An 18,182-nucleotide genomic window follows, 5' to 3' on the forward strand; every position below is an offset into this window, starting at 1 on the left:
ATTTAGAAGAACACAGTATGATAACAGAAAGACAGTTTGGTTTCAGAAAAGGAAAATCATGTGTTACTAATCTGTTGAGCTACTATGACAGAGTAACAAACACAATACTGGAAAGAGAAGGATGGGTGGACAGTATCTATTTAGATTTCAAGAAAGCATTTGACACAGTACCACACCAAAGACTTTTATGGAAACTGTACCATCAAGGAGGAATTCGTGGCAAACTGTTTTGTTGGATGCAAGATTTTCTCATAAAAAGAGAAATGAGAACAGTACTAAGAGGAAACTACTCATCATGGAAAGAAGTGACTAGTGGAGTACCACAGGGTTCAGTGCTGGCACCAATCATGTTTTTAGTGTATATAAATGATATAAACAGTAACACTGGAAATGAAAGCTATATGAATATGTTTGCAGATGATGGAAAAATACAAAGGAGAATTACTAACACAGACTCTTGTAAAGAGCTACAAGAAGAATTAAATAAACTTCATGAATGGAGTAATACATGGCAAATGGAATTCAATGTGGACAAGTGTCATGTAATCAAGTTTGGTAAAAGTGGAAAAAGACTTGATTGGGATTATACGTTAGGAAATAAAACCCTATACATATCAGAAAGAGAGAAGGACCTAGGTGTGATTATCAATAACAGATATCTCCGGCTGACCACATCTGCGAGAAGGTACGGAACATGTATACACTGCTTGCAAATATGAGAATAGCATTCACATAAATAAATGAAGATATGCTAAGAAGGATAATAACATCATTCATTAGACCAACCCTGGAATATGCATCAGTAGTCTGGAGTCCTCATCTCAAAAAACACATAGACAAGATTGAAAAAGTTCAAAGGGCCGCTACAAGATGGATACCAAGCTTAACCCTTTAACCGCGGGTGTCATTCCAGAATGACGTTGCAAAAACTGGACCAAACCGCGGGTGTCATTCTCGAATGTTTGTGAATATTTTGAATACCCCGCGTTTTTTCCGTGCGCCAATTGTTTCAAGGGAGAGTAGCTATTAAGTTCTTTCACTCCAGCCGACCCCCACCTCCCTCTTCCCCCCCCTGGGGCCCCACCTCCCACCCCCTGGGCCCCCCACCCCACCCCTGACCAAGCGCGCATCAGTATCTGTCCAGCTGTGTGAGTGACAACACATGTTGATGTGGCAGTGAAGTGCAGGCAATTACAGTGCCTTTTACCTGTCTCAGTGAACACAGAGTGGGTGTTTATCGTATGTGCAGTGTTCATATATGTTTATAGTATTATTATCAGAATGTGATTGGCATTTGGTAATGGTGTGTGAGCGAAAAATAGTGATTACAACACCGCTGATGTGGCAGTGAAGTGCAGGCAATTACAGTGCCTTTTACCTGCCTCAGTGAACACAGAGTGGGTGTTTATCGTATGTGCAGTGTTCATATATGTTTATAGTATTATTATCAGAATGAGGTTGGCATTTGGTAATGGTGTATGAGCGAAGGTAATGATGTGTGAGCGAAAAATAGTGATTTTACACCCCTCACTTCTAACGGCACTGCCCGTCCTGTGAAAGTCAACGAAGTCATGAAACCTACATCAATGGAAAGCTGAAGGTTAGTACTTTCTAATGGTACCTTATTTTTTTCTCTAGCTTTATTCTGTGCAGAGTTATTAAGGTTAAAAGGTTTGTTTACATTTGGCTGAAACCCCCGCGGGAGAGGACAGTCAGACCAAAACAATACCCGCGGTTAAAGGGTTAAGGGACCTAAGCTACGAAGAAAGACTAAATAAACTGAATTTACCAACACTACAGGAGAGAAGGAAAAGAGGTGACATGATAATGCTATATAAGTGCATATCAGGGAAGGAGAAAATATACATAAATGATTACTTAACATATGGAGAAGCATCAGCAAGAGGACACTGCAAAAAACTGCATAAGAAGAGAGGTGATAAAGACGTAAGGAAATTCAGTTTCCCAAACAGAGCAATTGATCAATGGAATGCACTACCGAATGAAATAGTGTGTGCCAAAACAATTCACAAATTTAAGGATATGTACGATAAATATGGTTTAAGACACGGGACAGTACGAGCTTGACTCATTCCTGTAAAGATACAACAATTAGGTAAGAACACACACACACACACACACACACACACACAAAATTCCGGACCTTCCTTGTATAATGAGTAACGAAACCTGATATTGATTCCCTTATCATGTGGCATCATTACGACGAGACTGCAGTCTTATCAATGACCTTGTGTAAATCTACAGTTTGACGTGGGGCAGCTTCAGAACCCAGGAGTATTTGCCTACAGCGCAGTGGTTGAGTTTTACCATCCAGGTGCTGGTGCACCAATGTTGCTTACTTTTACTTGGACGCTCCACCAACACTCAACTTTTATCCTACTGTAGGTCCATCTTATTCTTGGTTGTATTATACTGTATAAGCCTGTATGATGACACGGTGCATAAAACACTCCTTACTTTACATATTTAATTGCATTGTTCATTGTATTACTTAATGTTTCTATTGGCTGAAAACAGGATCTCATTCAGACTGCTGGGATGTGAAAGTGCTTTCAATGGTCAGTCAGTATAGTCACGAAGACTGCGACTTTGCTATCTTGGCATGAGTGTGAATTAGTCGGTGAAGTTTATTTCCAGATCTCCCTGCACAAACACACGTACAGTAGACTATAAGCTATTTTACACTCTCCCAGCAGCACCACGCCACCGATATATTTTGTGTAGCCGTGGCTACATACTAAAACCTTGGTTTATAATGGCAGACAGCCGACAAACATTAATGGTAAGGGAATGTTGGTCCCGCAGGATGAACAGTGTGTGAGTGTAGACATACGATTAAATAGTATAATGCGTCTGGAGTTAGGAAGGGCCCGAATGTGTCAGATCTTGTATGAAAACTAATATATGAATGTTTACAAGAGAATATAATATACGATGATCATTGTTTGTGGATGTTGTCACAACTATCCAGACTAACGAAGTAGCGCCTCGAAGAAAGCGACATTATAATTTTATGGTCTGGACATCCGTAACACCGTTATTTCATTTATGGTAATACAAGATATGCATTCATTATGCAAATAAAGTGTCTCATTACCTCCATGTGATCCATCAATATGATGACTGCACAACATTTTTGCACAACAAGCCAATAGCTGCTCAACGCTCAAAGTAGCTATAATTCTATGCAACAGGATATCTACAGTACTTATACCATGGTTTGCGAATATAATGGTTGTTATTCCTCACAATAAAGCAGTCTTGATGATGCACAACATGGCACGACCGTTGTGTCACATGGATAATCACGAATAATTTTTATGGCAACCCTGGTTCAGCCACAAAAACGTTACAGCATTTGAGTCGCACACTGACTAGAGTCAGGTGAACCACGTTTCGAGACACCGAACATCACACCTTCTAACATTTATGCTTAACTACATTTGTTCACCACATCGTATGATGTACATTACGTCTCCAGCATTCATCGTCATCTAATACAAGTTATTGCATACGGAGTAAGCAATAACCTCAGAACATCTGTATAATCACACCCTTCATCTTTCTAAACGAAACACGACAAAGTTTCGATACATGCGCTCCCACCACCCTTCCCCCCTCCCCTCCTTTCCACCTCGCCTCACAGTAATCTCCTGTCAGAGAAACAATGGGAACCAATGGCATCACTATTTTTCTTTCTACCTTCTTTCTACCTTCCACTGATCAGCTATTTCAGGTCAGGTGCGGGTAAGGGGATGAGTCTGTTATGATGTGGCAGGGGTAAACCAGCTCTGCTGTCGGGCCCTGCTTCGGATGCCACTGATTGCATTGCGCAGTTGACCCTTGTGCGGTGTGGTGCGGTGAGGATCTGTCCGTTCTCCCCTTTGGGGCTAAGATGCGAATGAATGTGTTTGAATGGATGAGTAAACGGGGAGTGTGTCGTCCTGTCTCGGCTACCTCCCTTTCCTTGGGGGAAGCAGCCTAGGTATATAGATAGATAGACCTTCCACTATACATACGTGGCAAACACTTGTATTTGCAGACAGAGAATGACTTGATAAAACATAGTTTCTATGGGTACTAGATACTGTAGCAGAGGGGAAGCTCTGCCGGGTCTGCCCATTCACCTACTATTACTACGATGTAAACAAACACAGTGGTGCCACATTTCACCAAACACACCACCTGCTGTACTCGTTAGAAGTGGAGGTAACTGTACATCCCCTCTGCTTCTGCAGTTGCCTTGGAGGGCATGCCACCAGTGACGGCCTATAGCCGCACCCGTAGGGAGGAGACGGCCTGTGGCCAATCCTCTCCTGCACAGTGCCCTCCTTGCAGGACCTCAATGACGGCCGATAGCCACACCAGCAGGCAGGCGAAGGCCTATAGCCACACCTCGCCTGAGTGCCCATTAGGGAGTCGGGCCCTGGCGATGGCCTATAGCTGCACTGACAGCGAAGGGACGGCCTGTAGCCACCCTCCATCTGTTGCCCAAGGGAACCTAGCGACGGCCTGTAGCTGCGCTGGGGAGAATCACCAAAGTCTCTCGTCCCCTGTGACTCCGCAATGAAACGGTGAGCTGTGCTCAGTCCTGCCCTCCAGCAGGAGCACCGGTTACCCACCTGTTCACCCTGACCGAGGCAACCTCCAGGAGGAAGACCACTGCTCGGAGGATTGGTGGAGTGGCCCTGTACTGTCCCTGGGATTGTTCTCCCTCTGTCAGGAGGAAGAGGACGCCTACCCGATGGACTCCGGCTGAGAGTGATGCCACAGCCCAGCCTTGACAGCAGTGCCCCCAGCAGAAAACTGCAGCCAGTGCCCCTCTGAGGACATCCCCCGGACCCCTGGGCGGGCCCATGCCCCACCCTGATGAAGGCGACACCCGTCCTCCACCGGGCGCTTGAGCAAGCACCTCCAACGCCTGTTTGGCCCCAGTCCCGAGGGCCAGATCCCAGACCCCAGACCCCAGCCCCAACGGTGAGGGGCCTTTCGCCATGCACAACCCGAGCCCCAGCAGAGAGACAACGCCCCTGACAGTGGTCCCGTGGCAGCGGGACAAAGGGACTACAACAGGGCCTCCGCCCACCACGGGCTGAGAGTTGTGAGCCCTGGACCTTCCCTTCCCCCAGTGAAACCAAGTGTGCATGAAAAGACAGTGAATTTACAGTAAACAGTGAGATCAGCACTAAGAGTATAGACATGAGTTTACAGTGAATACAGTGAGGCCAGAAAGGACTGAAACAAGTGAATAAAGAAGACAAGGCACCACATTGAATTCCAGTGTACAGTGGGGCCAAGTAAGATTCTAGAATACGGAGGCATAGACAGTGAATATTACGATCAGTGATATTACCCTTGCCCCCTTGTAATGACACCTGTAACTATTCCCCTCCCTTGTGCAAGTCAGTAACTCCCTCCCCAGTATTCAGCCCATGAACTCAGTATCAGAACAGAGAATGCCTCACGACAGTGGCTCACCACCACGAACAGTGTAATAGTGCCTTTACCCTCCTGAACCAGACTTAGACTCCTGTGCATACAGTATCCTGTGCGATACTGGACCCATTAATGCTAGCCTATGTATTGATTCTAGTCTATGAAATTGTGTGAGATTGTCTACGTGTTCCACATCAGTTGAATTTGTCAATATACATGTAAGGTTGTTGCCCTGTGTTTTTATGCCCTGGGCCTCTCATATTTGTCTAAGCTCCGGTCTAGAAAGAGAACCTAGCTGCACTCTAGGCGTTCTAGGGACGGGAAGCCGCCCCTTAAACACCTAGCATAACACTGGGTGATACCCGTCGCAAAATTTTAGTTTTGTTATGCAGTGTATTCTGAGTCCCAACTTCTCGAGCTCAGGTACAGTGCAACTTGGGTTCTTTGTTCTCGAGCGGGTCAGTCACAGGCAAGGAAGACATGTCCAAACACGACTGGTCAGAGGCACACTTATATATTAACAATAGACAATTACACACACAATCCGTGATCAAAACTATGTAACAAAATAACAAGACAATTTCAGACGGCTAGCTCTTACAATAAATATTTCCACTTAGTTCAGCGAGTTTGACCAAAACACAGTAATCTACCTTTTCTTACATAGGGCAATTCCCACTCAGTGATATACCTATGGTCCACACAATACACCAGATGTGCTCTGTCTCAGGTATGTGGCAAATACAGTCACGTGTATCTCAGTATACCCAAACGTGTGACATAGACAGCAGTATATACTCAGGTCCTTATATATATATACTCGCGTAACATGAATGGCCTCCTATGCTAGTTATATGCATCTGTGTGACACAGACGATACCCTAGCTATCCTTATGCTAAGTGCATGACATAGGACGGGAAAATATAGTGTGACAGGGGCTGGGGGGGAAGAGGGAATGCTATGGTAACACAGACTTCCTAATGGGGCTGATTACAGGGAGTATACTTTATATGCCACCTTCGATTTGCCTTGACATGGACAGGTCTTGGGGGGAGGAGGGAGGGGGAATGAGACACTGGTGCTGTCTGTTGGATATAACACTGGGGTGGGGGGGCAGGATAGTCACACTCAGTGGCAACCAGTGGCCTGACGCTGGAGTTCACTGTTCCACACGGGGAAGGTAACACTAGGGGGGAACACTGGGAGCACTGGGGAAGGGGGGGGGCTGGTGCACTGGGGCAGGGGCTTACAGGCACCGGGGGACAAACAACCTCAGGGTCTTTTACTCACGGGGCAGGCGGAGAGGGGAGCTTGGGTCACGGGAGGCAGGAGGCCCTTATGCATTGGAACTGCAGGTGCCGTCCGGGCATCGGGGGCGGGCTGTCCGGAGTATAATCCAGGGGTAGGTCACCTGTGGGTTCGCCACGAGTCCCGTAGGAGTTGGTGGGTGGTGTGGTGGGTGGCTGTCTTTCTATGGAGGCCCTGGTCGATGAGGGGCTCTCTGGACTAGGGCTGAATAGGGCCAGGAGGCACGCCACATGGCGCTGGCACTTTGTTGTGGTCAGAGTCCTGGGGACGGACCTGGGGAGGCCCAGGCTGAGGTTCGGCTGTGGAGAGGGTGGCACCCTGGCTGGGCCATGGTCTTGTCCGGCAGGGGCGGTTGTCAGGAGAGGACTGCAGCCATCTGTGCCGGGGGAGGTCTGGCGGCTGGAGCAGTCATTGTGGGTGGCCCGCTGACTCTGGGGGCTGCGGCCTCGCCTGCGGGAGGAGGCTGTCAAGGGTGGACTGCAGCCTCCCACTCTGGTGGAGTCCGACAGCTCCTGGGGGCGGGGAAGAAGGGGCTGCAGTGACAGGACACCTGGCCTCTGGGACGTCTTGCCTGGTCTGGTCTATGGCGGTGTACCTGTGGGGGAGCGGATCCCACCCTCTCAGGGAGAGAGGCAGGGAGAGGGGTGCCTTGCTATGCCACAGGAGAGGCGGGCTGAGCAAAAGGCTCTACCCTCGGTAGGAGCTCCGGGACTCACGGAGCTGGAGTGGCCAGAGACCTGCTCCCTGGCTTGGCGGGCCTGACAAACCCTGCCGAGACTCCAGTCCGGGGCGTGAGCAGGAGGCCCAAGAGACACTCGTTTGGCCAGGCAACCCTGTTGGGCACTGCCTGAGCTCCTTCGCGGGACAGGGGTGGAGGAGGGGTCTGAGGGGACTCCTTCAGGTGCCGCAGAACCTGGCGACGGCAGGAAGAAGAGGCCTGGTGGGCACCCTTGCAACAGCCGCAGCTCCGGTGGATTCTGCTCTTCTGCCGTCAGGACTGGGGCTCCTGTCCTGGGGACGTTGGGAAGAGGAGGCCCGATGGGCATTCCTGGACAAAGCTGCAGCTCTGGTGGAGTTCGTCCTCTGTCCGTCGGGGTTGGGGCAACCTTGGGGGATGGCCGGTGGCCTGTCCTGAGTGGTATCTCTGGTGGAGTCTACCCCTGGGCCTGCCTCCCTCCTGGGGAGCACAGGCGAAGGTCGTCCATAGGACGTGCCAAAGTGCCGGCTCCCGAAAGTGGGTGGCGGAGAATGGAGAACCGGTGGTCACTCCACCCACGGTAGACCTGGTGGGCGCTATTGTGCCGCTGCTCCCATGGGGTGTAGCAAGTCTCGAGACTCCTCCTGAGTCCTCTTCTTTTGTGGAGGCTGATCTGGTGGATACGGCATCCAAGGGCTTGCTTGGGACCTTCCTTCTGCAAGTCCCACCCCAATTCTGGTGAGTGTTTCCTCTGCTGAAGTGTAGTGTTCTTTCACTGTACAGTGCCTGGTGCTCTGGTTGCGGGGAAGAGGGACGTCGGGTCATTGGAGAGATACGCCGTTCCTGCCTGCATGGCTCGTTGGAGAAAACAGCCTCCCCATCATCTCCTTGTGGGGTGGGTGTCATCCCCCTGTACACTCCTCCTGGGGTGGTTGTGTCGGGCTCACCCTGCCGCGTGGGTATTTCAGGTTTCTTTTTAGTAATACATTATTCTTTCATCCAATTAACTTTAGTTTTGAAATTAATTGTTAGTGCTTCATAGCCACAAAATGCATGAACTTAAGAGTTTGTTGCGTCAATATGGTGAAGCTATTGTTTCTGAAATAGCAGCCGTGACAACAGAGGGCATCACGACACCCCCAGAAGGCGACAATGGAGGGTTAGGTACGGCACGTGCGACGTCCGTGCAATATGGGCATATGTCCCATACGGTCGCGTGCCCCTATTCCACGGAGTGCATCCAGCACAAACACCTCAGTCGGGGTGCATTACCCTCCAACCAATCTAACCCTCACCAGGATTGGGATGGAGCTAATAAAACCAACTCCAGACAGCACCCCAGCAACAGCCTGTAGCCGTGCACAAACAGCAACCTGTAGCTGTGCACAAGCAATGGCCTACAGCCGTGCACAAGCAGCAGCCCATAGCCGTGCACAAGCAATGGCCTGTAGCCATGTACAAGCAGCAGCCCATAGCCGTTCACAAGCAATGGCCTGTAGCTGTGCGCCAGCAGTGGCCTGCAGCTGTGCAATTGCGAAGGTAGGTAGCCGCGCATCTAAGAGTTGGCCTATAGCCACTCGCAGTGCTGTTCTTCCCCCCTGCAGAACCCGTGACAGCCGATTGCCGCACATGGGGAAAGGCACGCCCTCTCTCCTTCTGCAGTTGCCTCGAGGGGCACAACAGCCCGTAGCCACCTCTCGCCTACATGTTGCTCCTCATACAGGACATCGGCGACGGCCTGTAGCCACACTCGCAGTCACCCTTCGTCTGCGGTCCTGTCAGGGAGTCGGGCCCCGTAACAGCCGGTTGCTGTACCGACGGGAAAGGGACAGCCTGTAGTCGCCCTCCTCCCGTTGCCCAAGGATAATTATTTCTTTAACACTGGGGCCTATGTACGATCTTAGTGTGGTGCGGTGTCACTATTTGGTAGCGTGTTCACTGTGATAGACCTGTATTTCACTGCATTGCCGTGTTCACTGTTTCACTGTTACCTTGCTCATGCTACCACTCTTTTAGCCTGTTACTGATGCTTTTCCCACTGACTTCCTTTATTCTGTTAACTCACTGTTCTGCCTTCACTATGTCACGGACACTGTGCTTTCGCTGTCACTCACTTTCGGGTCTGGGCATCGTGGCGGTCAGGTACAAGGGCGATGGAGGTGAATCAGCCTCACTATTGACAGAGCTGAGTTCCGCCAGGGGCCTCTGTGTTCAGGGGCCATGGGATTATGCGTAGGGGCATTGTCTCTCGTCAGGGGCTGCTGGTGGCAAAGGGTCCCTTGCTTTCGGGGCTTGGGGCAGGAGTCTGGCTCTCAGGGCTGGGGCTGAATCGCTGCCTATACGTCTCGATCAGGCGCCTGATGGAGGACGAAGATCTCCGGTGTTGGGGTGTAGGGAGGTCCCACCTGGGGGTCCTGGGGGCTGTCTGGAGGTCCCAAGGGCTGCGGTCCCCGGCGGTCGGGGACGCCGTCAGGAGGGGGCTACGGCGTTGGCCTACATCAGGTGAGTCCTCTCAGGAACCAGCTGCAGGGAGAAGAGCCTGATGGTAATCACAGGGCCTCTCCAGTACTCCTCCAAGCAGGGGACTCCCTCTGGGTCGTAGCTTGGTGGGCAGGAGTCAGCACCTGACGGAGGAATGGCTACCAGCCATCTCCTACCGTAGGGCCCGGCTACTGGCCGTGGCCTTCTAGGGGCACGGCTACCGGCCGTCACTAAGGCCCGGCTACTGGCCATGGCATGGGGGAGGGAGCAGTTACAGGCCGACTCAGGGGCACCTTCGGAGCAGCTACCAGCAGTCTCCTGATGAAGGCGGGAGCGGCTACCGGCTGTCTCCCAGTTACCTTTGGAGTGGCTGCAGGCTGTCTCCTGTAGGAGGGTTGAGCGGCTTCCGGCCGTCTCCTGACAAAAGCGGGAGAGGCTACTGGTCGTCTCCTGGTTACCTCTGGAGCGGTTGTAGTGTATCAGCTGGCAGGAATCCCGCCACTGTGACCAATATAATGTGTGGGTTTGTGTGGATCCCTCAACTGGTCACTAATATATCAGCTTATTGGAACCCCACAGCTGATCACCAATTGTATATCAGCTTAGACGTGACCTCACAGTTCCAAGCAAGGTTAATAACGTTGCACCTGGTAGAAGTCACTTCCGGCTGACACTCTCCACCAAATGTCTTTCTCACTCACTGGAGATGGTGGGAATTAGTGTAGATCCTGTTGAAGGAATTGGTAGGTAGCGTGTGCAGGTGAACTGAAAACTGAGCAGATTTATCTTTCTTTATTGGCCATAGAAAGATACCACTGCGACACAGAGGGAGCTCAGAGTATATATGTCCCTCTCATTTGCATGATAAGTGCGTTCTGCTGTTAGCCGCCTTCCCCCACTGGGGAGTGGCATTAGAATCAGCATATTCAGAGATGCCAAACCCCAAAGACAACTGGGATTTATTCATGAATAGAAGCATCACAACGTTACCATGCATATTATACACCTCCATAAAATAGTACTGATTACATGAGAGTATACCAGCAATGTAAATATTTCCCCAAGACTTTAAACATATATACAATATATTTCTCTATTGCCCTCCCATTACCCTAGGTTGTTTTGATTGAAAAAGGCTGTCTGATTGCGCATTCTATCCCAAACCACACTTTACAGTGAAATGGTGGTTGGTTGCCTATCATTCACACTATATTACACATTGTTAATTATGAATAAACAACTCTGTATGTAATATTGTTAGGGGCACCTTCAGAGCGGCTTCTGGCTGTCTCCTGACAAAGGCGGGAGCGGCTACCGGCAGTCTCCTGGTTACCTTCAGAGCAGCTGCAGGCTGTCTCCTGTAGGAAGGTTGAGTAGCTACCGGCCGTCTCAGGGGTGCTGACTGGACCTGGAGTAACAGTTCCACCCCGTGGTTGTCGATGGTTGGCTCGCCTGGAAGGTAGTCTCGCTTTCCTGCTATGGTGGCAGCAGGTGAGCTCCGGGTCATAGGGGCGCGCAGCCCGGGCGTACTTATGTCCCTGTCGCCCGGCGTCCAGTCGCGCTGTATATGCTCCTCTGTGGGCTCCTTCTGGGGCTGTTGGGTTGCCCTCGGTGTAACAACTGAAATGAAACCTAACAAATTAATCACAGTCCTGGCCGAGATTCGATCCCGGGCCCTCGCGCTTGTTACGCGAGCCAAAGAGAGGATCCCCCCATTTTGCCCCTGGGCAACGCAGGCTTTTCTACACACCATTACACCCCTCTTTTTCTCCCCTTGGTGATTAATTTGGAGAGTTTTGAACATACAAGGCAGCGTAAGCATCGGAGGCCACTATGGGGAGGCTGCGGACCACACCGAAATGCCCTTTCTCGGGATGAGGGCAGGGACACTGTCAGCTAACCAAGGACCCACATGAAATTGCCAACCAAGCCCCGCTTCACATCCCATACCACTGCCAACCAATGTAACAGCTGAAATGAAACTCAACAAATTAATCACAGTCCTGGTAGAGATTCGATCTCGGGGCCCCCGCGCTTAATCCGCGCGCACGTTAAAACGTGCGCACGTTACCATTGAGCCAAAGAGAGGATCCCCGCTTTGTTTCCAGGCAACGCGGGCTTTTATACACCCCATTACATCGGTGATACTATGCTGCATTTTAGTTTGTTTACTAGATAGGATTCCACCTCAAAATGATCCATGCAGTTTTGGCTAGGAAATTATGGACGATGTAGTGAGACCAAGAAAATACTTGAATGATCTGCCATCAGAGCTTTTAACACTTTGCATTTGTAAAGTTTGTTCAACAAACAGATGTCGGTGTCGAAAAGCATTTGTTCAGTGTACACACTGTTGTAAATGTTCAGATGAAGACTGCAAAAATCCAAAATAAGGAGTGAGAAAAATAACTATAGTCGGGGTAATTTCATCTGACCCTCGGTTCAGTGATTTTTTTTTTTTTTTTAGATGTGGCACCTGCGGATTGCCATCTCGTTAAGGGCTGACATGCAAACTAACACTGGAGTTTAAATTTGCCTACCCGTGATTTATCTCATTTTACGTAGGCCTACAGAAAAATACATTTGGATGTATAAGGGCAATGAAAACGCATTTTACCATCAACAAAGATTTCAGCCCTTCAAGAGATAGCAATGCACAGGTGCCACATCTAAAACAATTCACTGAACCGAGGGTCAGATGAAATTACCCCGACTATAATTTTTTTTTTTTTTTTCAATTTCATGACTTTTTATAACTCATGAGAGAATAATTATGATGTGTGTACTGTTTCTAATTTAATTTATTTAAGCAAATGATGTTTGCATTACAAAATGTAACCATATTATGCCTAGAATTATATTTGCTAATTTTCATTAGTCTGAGAAAGGACAACACACCAAAGACCTTGTGCTGTGGGGAAATGCTTACTGGTTTACAGAGTTGAATGATGGTATTGTTTATGTTGTTTATTCATAATGAAATTTTCCCATTATACATGTTTGGTAGATCTGCTGTATATTTACTAAGATCACTGTATATAAAGTTGTATATTTAAAGTACCTTATAGCTGTTTTTTTTTTTAGAAGGTATGATAAGACTTCTTTAAAAAAATAAACAAACCATTTCATTGAATTCCTTGACCCTTAAAACTTATATTTTGACACCAAAATGAAGTAATTATGTAAAGTAGTTCGAGATCTAAGATTTCAGGAAATAGAAATCCGCCATTTTGAAACAGTGGTCTAAAAAGTTATTGCACCAAAATCAGAATGTCGACCCAAATTTTTCCAGTCATTTAGCAGCTTAGGATACCAAAACAACGAAGAAACGCTCTGGACCTAAACATTTTTGCGGGGGTAAAGGCTAAGTTCTGGATTACCACGCTCGCAAACTTTCACGGCATCAGTAGGGGAGAGCGGTGAGGTTTCGGACGGAGGAGGATCCGGACAGTACTAGTCCTGAAAAACGTATGGGTCCATCAGTTGTGAGAAACCGCGTGAAATTGCGAGACTTTTGTGTAGTTTCGTCACGTGGATTTTCGTCAAGGGCTGCCGCTTCTTTTGAAATGTAGGTTACATTTTGTGGTTTTTCGTATTTCCTATGTAATTTTTTGACTTAATATCGTAAGCTGTGGTACTATGAATATACTGAGGAAGTGAGTATTCAATACTAGAGGTGAAACTGCATCGTATACCCGAGATATTGCAGCTGTTGTCGACTTGAAAGCTGCCAATAATTTTGAGCTGAGGCCATTAAAAAAATATTTGTATATGTGGGACGGTTCGGACACTATGGGAGGGTGAGGATTCGGACGTGTCCGAATCCTCCCACCAATTTAATTGATTATAATCACATAAATAAGAGGCGTTAACAAGCAATCATTAAGTAATTTAGTATAACTATATTATGTCTAATATACTAGATACTATCGTAGGCTATATAATATAATTATATACTACCGGTAAGTATATATTTATATACTGTGTAGCCTACTGTAATATAATTATATTTTGCACTAAGCAATATTCTTGATGAATTATTCAGCTTTGACTGTGGACACCCTTGAGTTTGTGTGATTCTATATATTGGAAATAATTTTCTCTTTTAATGTTATCAACCCCATTTGAAAATGAATGAGGTTGAATAACCTTACAAATTCATTTCAACTAAGGGACCCGTCTGAAATCTCATTATTGCAAAATTTGCCTATATATTGTTTCAGGTGTACGAATTCTCACAATGGGACGCAAATATAAGAAAAAAACTAACAGGGAGAGGGATGCTGCTACTCTAGAAGCTGCTGTTAAGGAAGTGATCGAGAAAAATGGCTCAATAAGAAAAGTGGCTGAGAGGTTTGGAATCTCTCGCAGCACTCTTCATGATAATGTTAAGAGGGATAGAAACAGGGCTGATGATGAGGGATTTCAGTTAGGAAGTTAGGCTATTGATTTATTTATTTCATAAGCTTATCAAAGAAGAATGAGCCTAATCAGTTTATATAGGCCTACCCTAATTATTAGGAATTATACCAATTTATTTTGTGAGGAATTAAAGCTTTTCAATTCAAGAATGGTTCACATTTTGACTTATTCTTTTTTTATTGAAGGCAAAAATATCTTAGTTATGGTCTCATTTTGCATATGATTATAACGAATTAAATAAAAGGATGTTCCACAAAGTATTTACTTTATATTCATTATCTAACATCCCTAGATAAGTTGCCGACCAAAAGTAAAAAGTACCATCTGCATTATACATTAGAAAAATATTTCATTACACGTCCAGATCCTCCCACCCTCATGTCCGTATCCTCACCACAAGTGGGGAGGATTCGGACATTTTGGAAACTTTCATTTGACGAGCTATAGCTTCAAATGTATTAGAGGTTTCTTCTTGGCCTATTTACCCCAGGTACATCAATGATGTGGCTACATGTTGAGCTGCAAAAGAAAATCCTACTGCATCAACTCTTGGCTCAATACAATAAAAAGTAAAAAATGTCCGAATCCTCACCGCTCTCCCCCTATACAGCATTTTTTTTTTGGGGGGGGAGGGGGAGGGAGGGGGGCATAATTTCCTTGCTTTCCATATGTGCATCCCTCCTCCTCTTCCCCCAGACCAGTTACCAAATAAGCCGGGGATGCGGATATTTTTTCCAAGGAAGTTCGGGATCAACAATACTGAATTATGAAGCGCTTGTTTGGAGGTGGAGTCAGGAATGGTAAATGAGTTAGTATGAAGTCCGTTTCATCTGGCATGGCTTTGATTAATGATAAAATGAAAGAAATAAAATCTAATTATGCCAAATGGAAAATAGTAGCTTAGTAAGAGGTATATGAAAGCCTGCCCAGCCCACGACAGTACGAACCAAGGAATCTTTCTTGCGGAGGGCTTTAACATGTTCATGATCGATCCATCATTCTTGTAACTCAGATTTATTTTGAAGGAGGACAAGAAGAGTGCAGAATCTTCTCATGTCTTGCTTATTTTTCACAAACAAATCTTAATTAGGAGAGGAAAATTATCTAAAGTAACATGTTTTCTGCAGGAAGAGCAAGAAAAACCAAGTGCAGATCTCTCCCATGTCATATCAGGGGCGGATCCTGAAATATTCTTGAGGCGTTGCCCATATCAGTTTCCAGGTAATTAGGGTTCGATATCCCCTTGCTCTTAGTGAACTAAGTAATATTCGTCAGCAAGGATGCTTTGTATAGGAGATTTTTTTTTTTTTTTACGTGTCCGACTCTGGGCAAAGGCTGGCCTATTCCCAAGTCCCAGTAGTCCTCCTACATCTCCACATGTCACCACTTTGGCGCTAACACCCACCATCCATGTTGAATACATGTTAGGGCTGTCTTACACAGGACTGGTGTACTGGTATTAGCGGGGGTACTTTATATGACATGTCGGCGGGTCATCTGGGAGATCAGAAAAGTCTGCTTTTTAAGAAATTAAAATCCCTAAACTGTTCCCTGCCCCAGCTGGGATACGAATCTGGATCCATTAGGACTGCAGGCCGCCTCTCTACCGATTCTGCCACCGCCTCGATTCGAACCTGGGTCCATTAGGACTGCAAGCTGCCTCTATACCGATTCTGCCACCGCCTCCCCCAAATAAGCTATTAATAACCGATGTATTCTATATATGCACATTACTGGATACTGCCTTAGTATGATAAACCAGGGGTGTCACCCGGGCAGGATGGGCAACATCCCTAGATCCGACCAAGTATGTTGTTGTTCTTGCAAAAACAAATAAGATTTACGACAGGGAATGGATCGTAAATATGTTCCAGAATCTCACCCTTCTTTTTTTTCGCAGGCTTAGGAGACCTCCCGACACTTCTTCGTTACTGTAAAGTGCATTCTCTTTTGCATATGGCACATTTAATTGTGCATGCTACGATTTTATACAGTGCATGTTGAAAGACCGGTTAAACATGAGAAAAAGTTGTAATACGAGTATAATATGGAGCAAATGGCGAGTGAGAAACAAACTGGGAAAGTGCATGAGAATGTGATGGCTGGTAGAGGATGAGGGACACAGGACGAGATGGAGAGAGAAGTTAAAAGAGTATATACCCGTATAGGAGGGTGTTGTGTGTCGCGAGAAAAAAGTTATTAACTGGGAAGTTTACTGAGAAAGATGGAAGCGTCTTGGCATCTTCCTCCTTGCAAGACTCAAGAAGACAGTGGGGGAGCTAGCCGTCAAATTGGTTGACTGGAAACAAGGAATTTGCCTGGGAATTGTTTATTTCATCAAAAGGTCTGAACGTAGTATAAAATACTCTTGTGGGTACGTTGAAGTCTAATATATATATATATATATATATATATATATATATATATATATATATATATATATATATATATATATATATATATCAGCACACTAAGCAAACACCACACGTGCACCACTTAGCCCATTCCTTTATTTGATATCTCTTCTAGGTCTTCATCACATTAGCACCATCAGTGCTGAAGCTTCCTTCCATTACCACACTAGGACTGCCAGCAGCTCTTGTACCACATTGGCACCAGCTGCATTCCACCACCCTAGCACCACCAGTGCTTACAGTAGGCCTACTGTAGCATGCAGTAATCTCTTCACTGCACTAACACCAGTTCCGTCCTACAATCCAGAAAATACCGCAAGTTTGTATATTACTTCCCAGGGTAAATGCACGTTACCTAAAAGCATTAATCGGCAATGGTTTTGATCAAAATCACTTGACTGTCAAAAGGTTCACACTGTCATATGGCTTGAAATGGATGAAAAGATAGGTTTCCACAAGACTGACTGCAAAACTGACTGCATGAGCTCATGGAGATTTACTCTGGACAAGTTTACATATGAGTTTCCCGTATATACAATATTTGCATTCTGAATACTTGTTCATGTCATACAGATGTCAGTGACATCATCTGGAGGAAAAACTCAAAGATCAAAGCCCTTTAACTTTAACACAGAATAAAAATATGTATGGAGGCATGATTGGTACTCAAAAAGGCATTACTGTAGGACTTACAGTGTAAAGACTGTTTCAGTCTAAACCACAATACAGTACAGTACAATCAATCAATCAATCATTTCCTGTGGCACCCTCGGGGATGCATAGGACCTCGATGAACTCACACCACCACATCCTATCTTGTGCTAACTCCTCAAGATCTCCCCAACACTCATCTCCAGCTTCCCGTCTCATTGTCCTCACCCACGTCTCTTTTGGCCTTCCTCTACCTCTCCTACCAGGTGCCACCCACCCTGGTGTACCTCGTACTATTCCCTGTCTCCTATACACATGTCCTAGCCACTTCCATCGTGAGAATCTAACATATTCATCGATCGGCTGCACTCCCGTTATTTCTCTAATTCTACTATTTGGTATCCTTTCCCACCACTTAACTCCTAATATTCTTCTAAGTGCTTTATTTTCAAACACCAAGAATTTATTTTCCATAGTCACTGTGCTGTACCAAGACTCGTGTCCATAAATTAAGATACTCCTAACCATTACCTTATAAAGTTTGATTTTTGTATGCGCAGAGAAATTGTTATTATTCCAAATATTTTTAAGCATTCCCATTGCCTGATTAGCCTTCTTTAACCTTTCCTCGAATTCAAGGTTCAAAGAACCATCCTTGGCTAAATAAGTACCTAAATATTTAAACCTATCAACTTGCTTTACAACCATACCTCCAATTACACATTCCTGCGCATTTTCCACATTCATA

The 18,182-nt window shown here is 46.4% G+C and overlaps 1 protein-coding gene across 1 annotated transcript in view; it reads right to left on the minus strand.

Annotated features, from left to right (window-relative positions):
- Window positions 1-9,959: 9,959 nt before the first annotated feature.
- The window catches only part of LOC145392091 (uncharacterized), a 29,187-nt gene continuing 20,964 nt past the window's right edge, over window positions 9,960-18,182 (minus strand). The window contains exon 5 of the mRNA XM_080266546.1: window positions 9,960-9,989. Within this exon, the coding sequence (XP_080122672.1) occupies window positions 9,960-9,989 (30 nt within the window). The remainder of the gene's footprint in view (window positions 9,990-18,182) is intronic.

The sequence above is a fragment of the Coenobita brevimanus genome, chromosome 21, assembly GCF_032717465.1.
Source record: "Coenobita brevimanus isolate Jiangsu-jjx chromosome 21, ASM3271746v2, whole genome shotgun sequence".
In the NCBI taxonomy this organism is placed as follows: domain Eukaryota; kingdom Metazoa; phylum Arthropoda; class Malacostraca; order Decapoda; family Coenobitidae; genus Coenobita; species Coenobita brevimanus.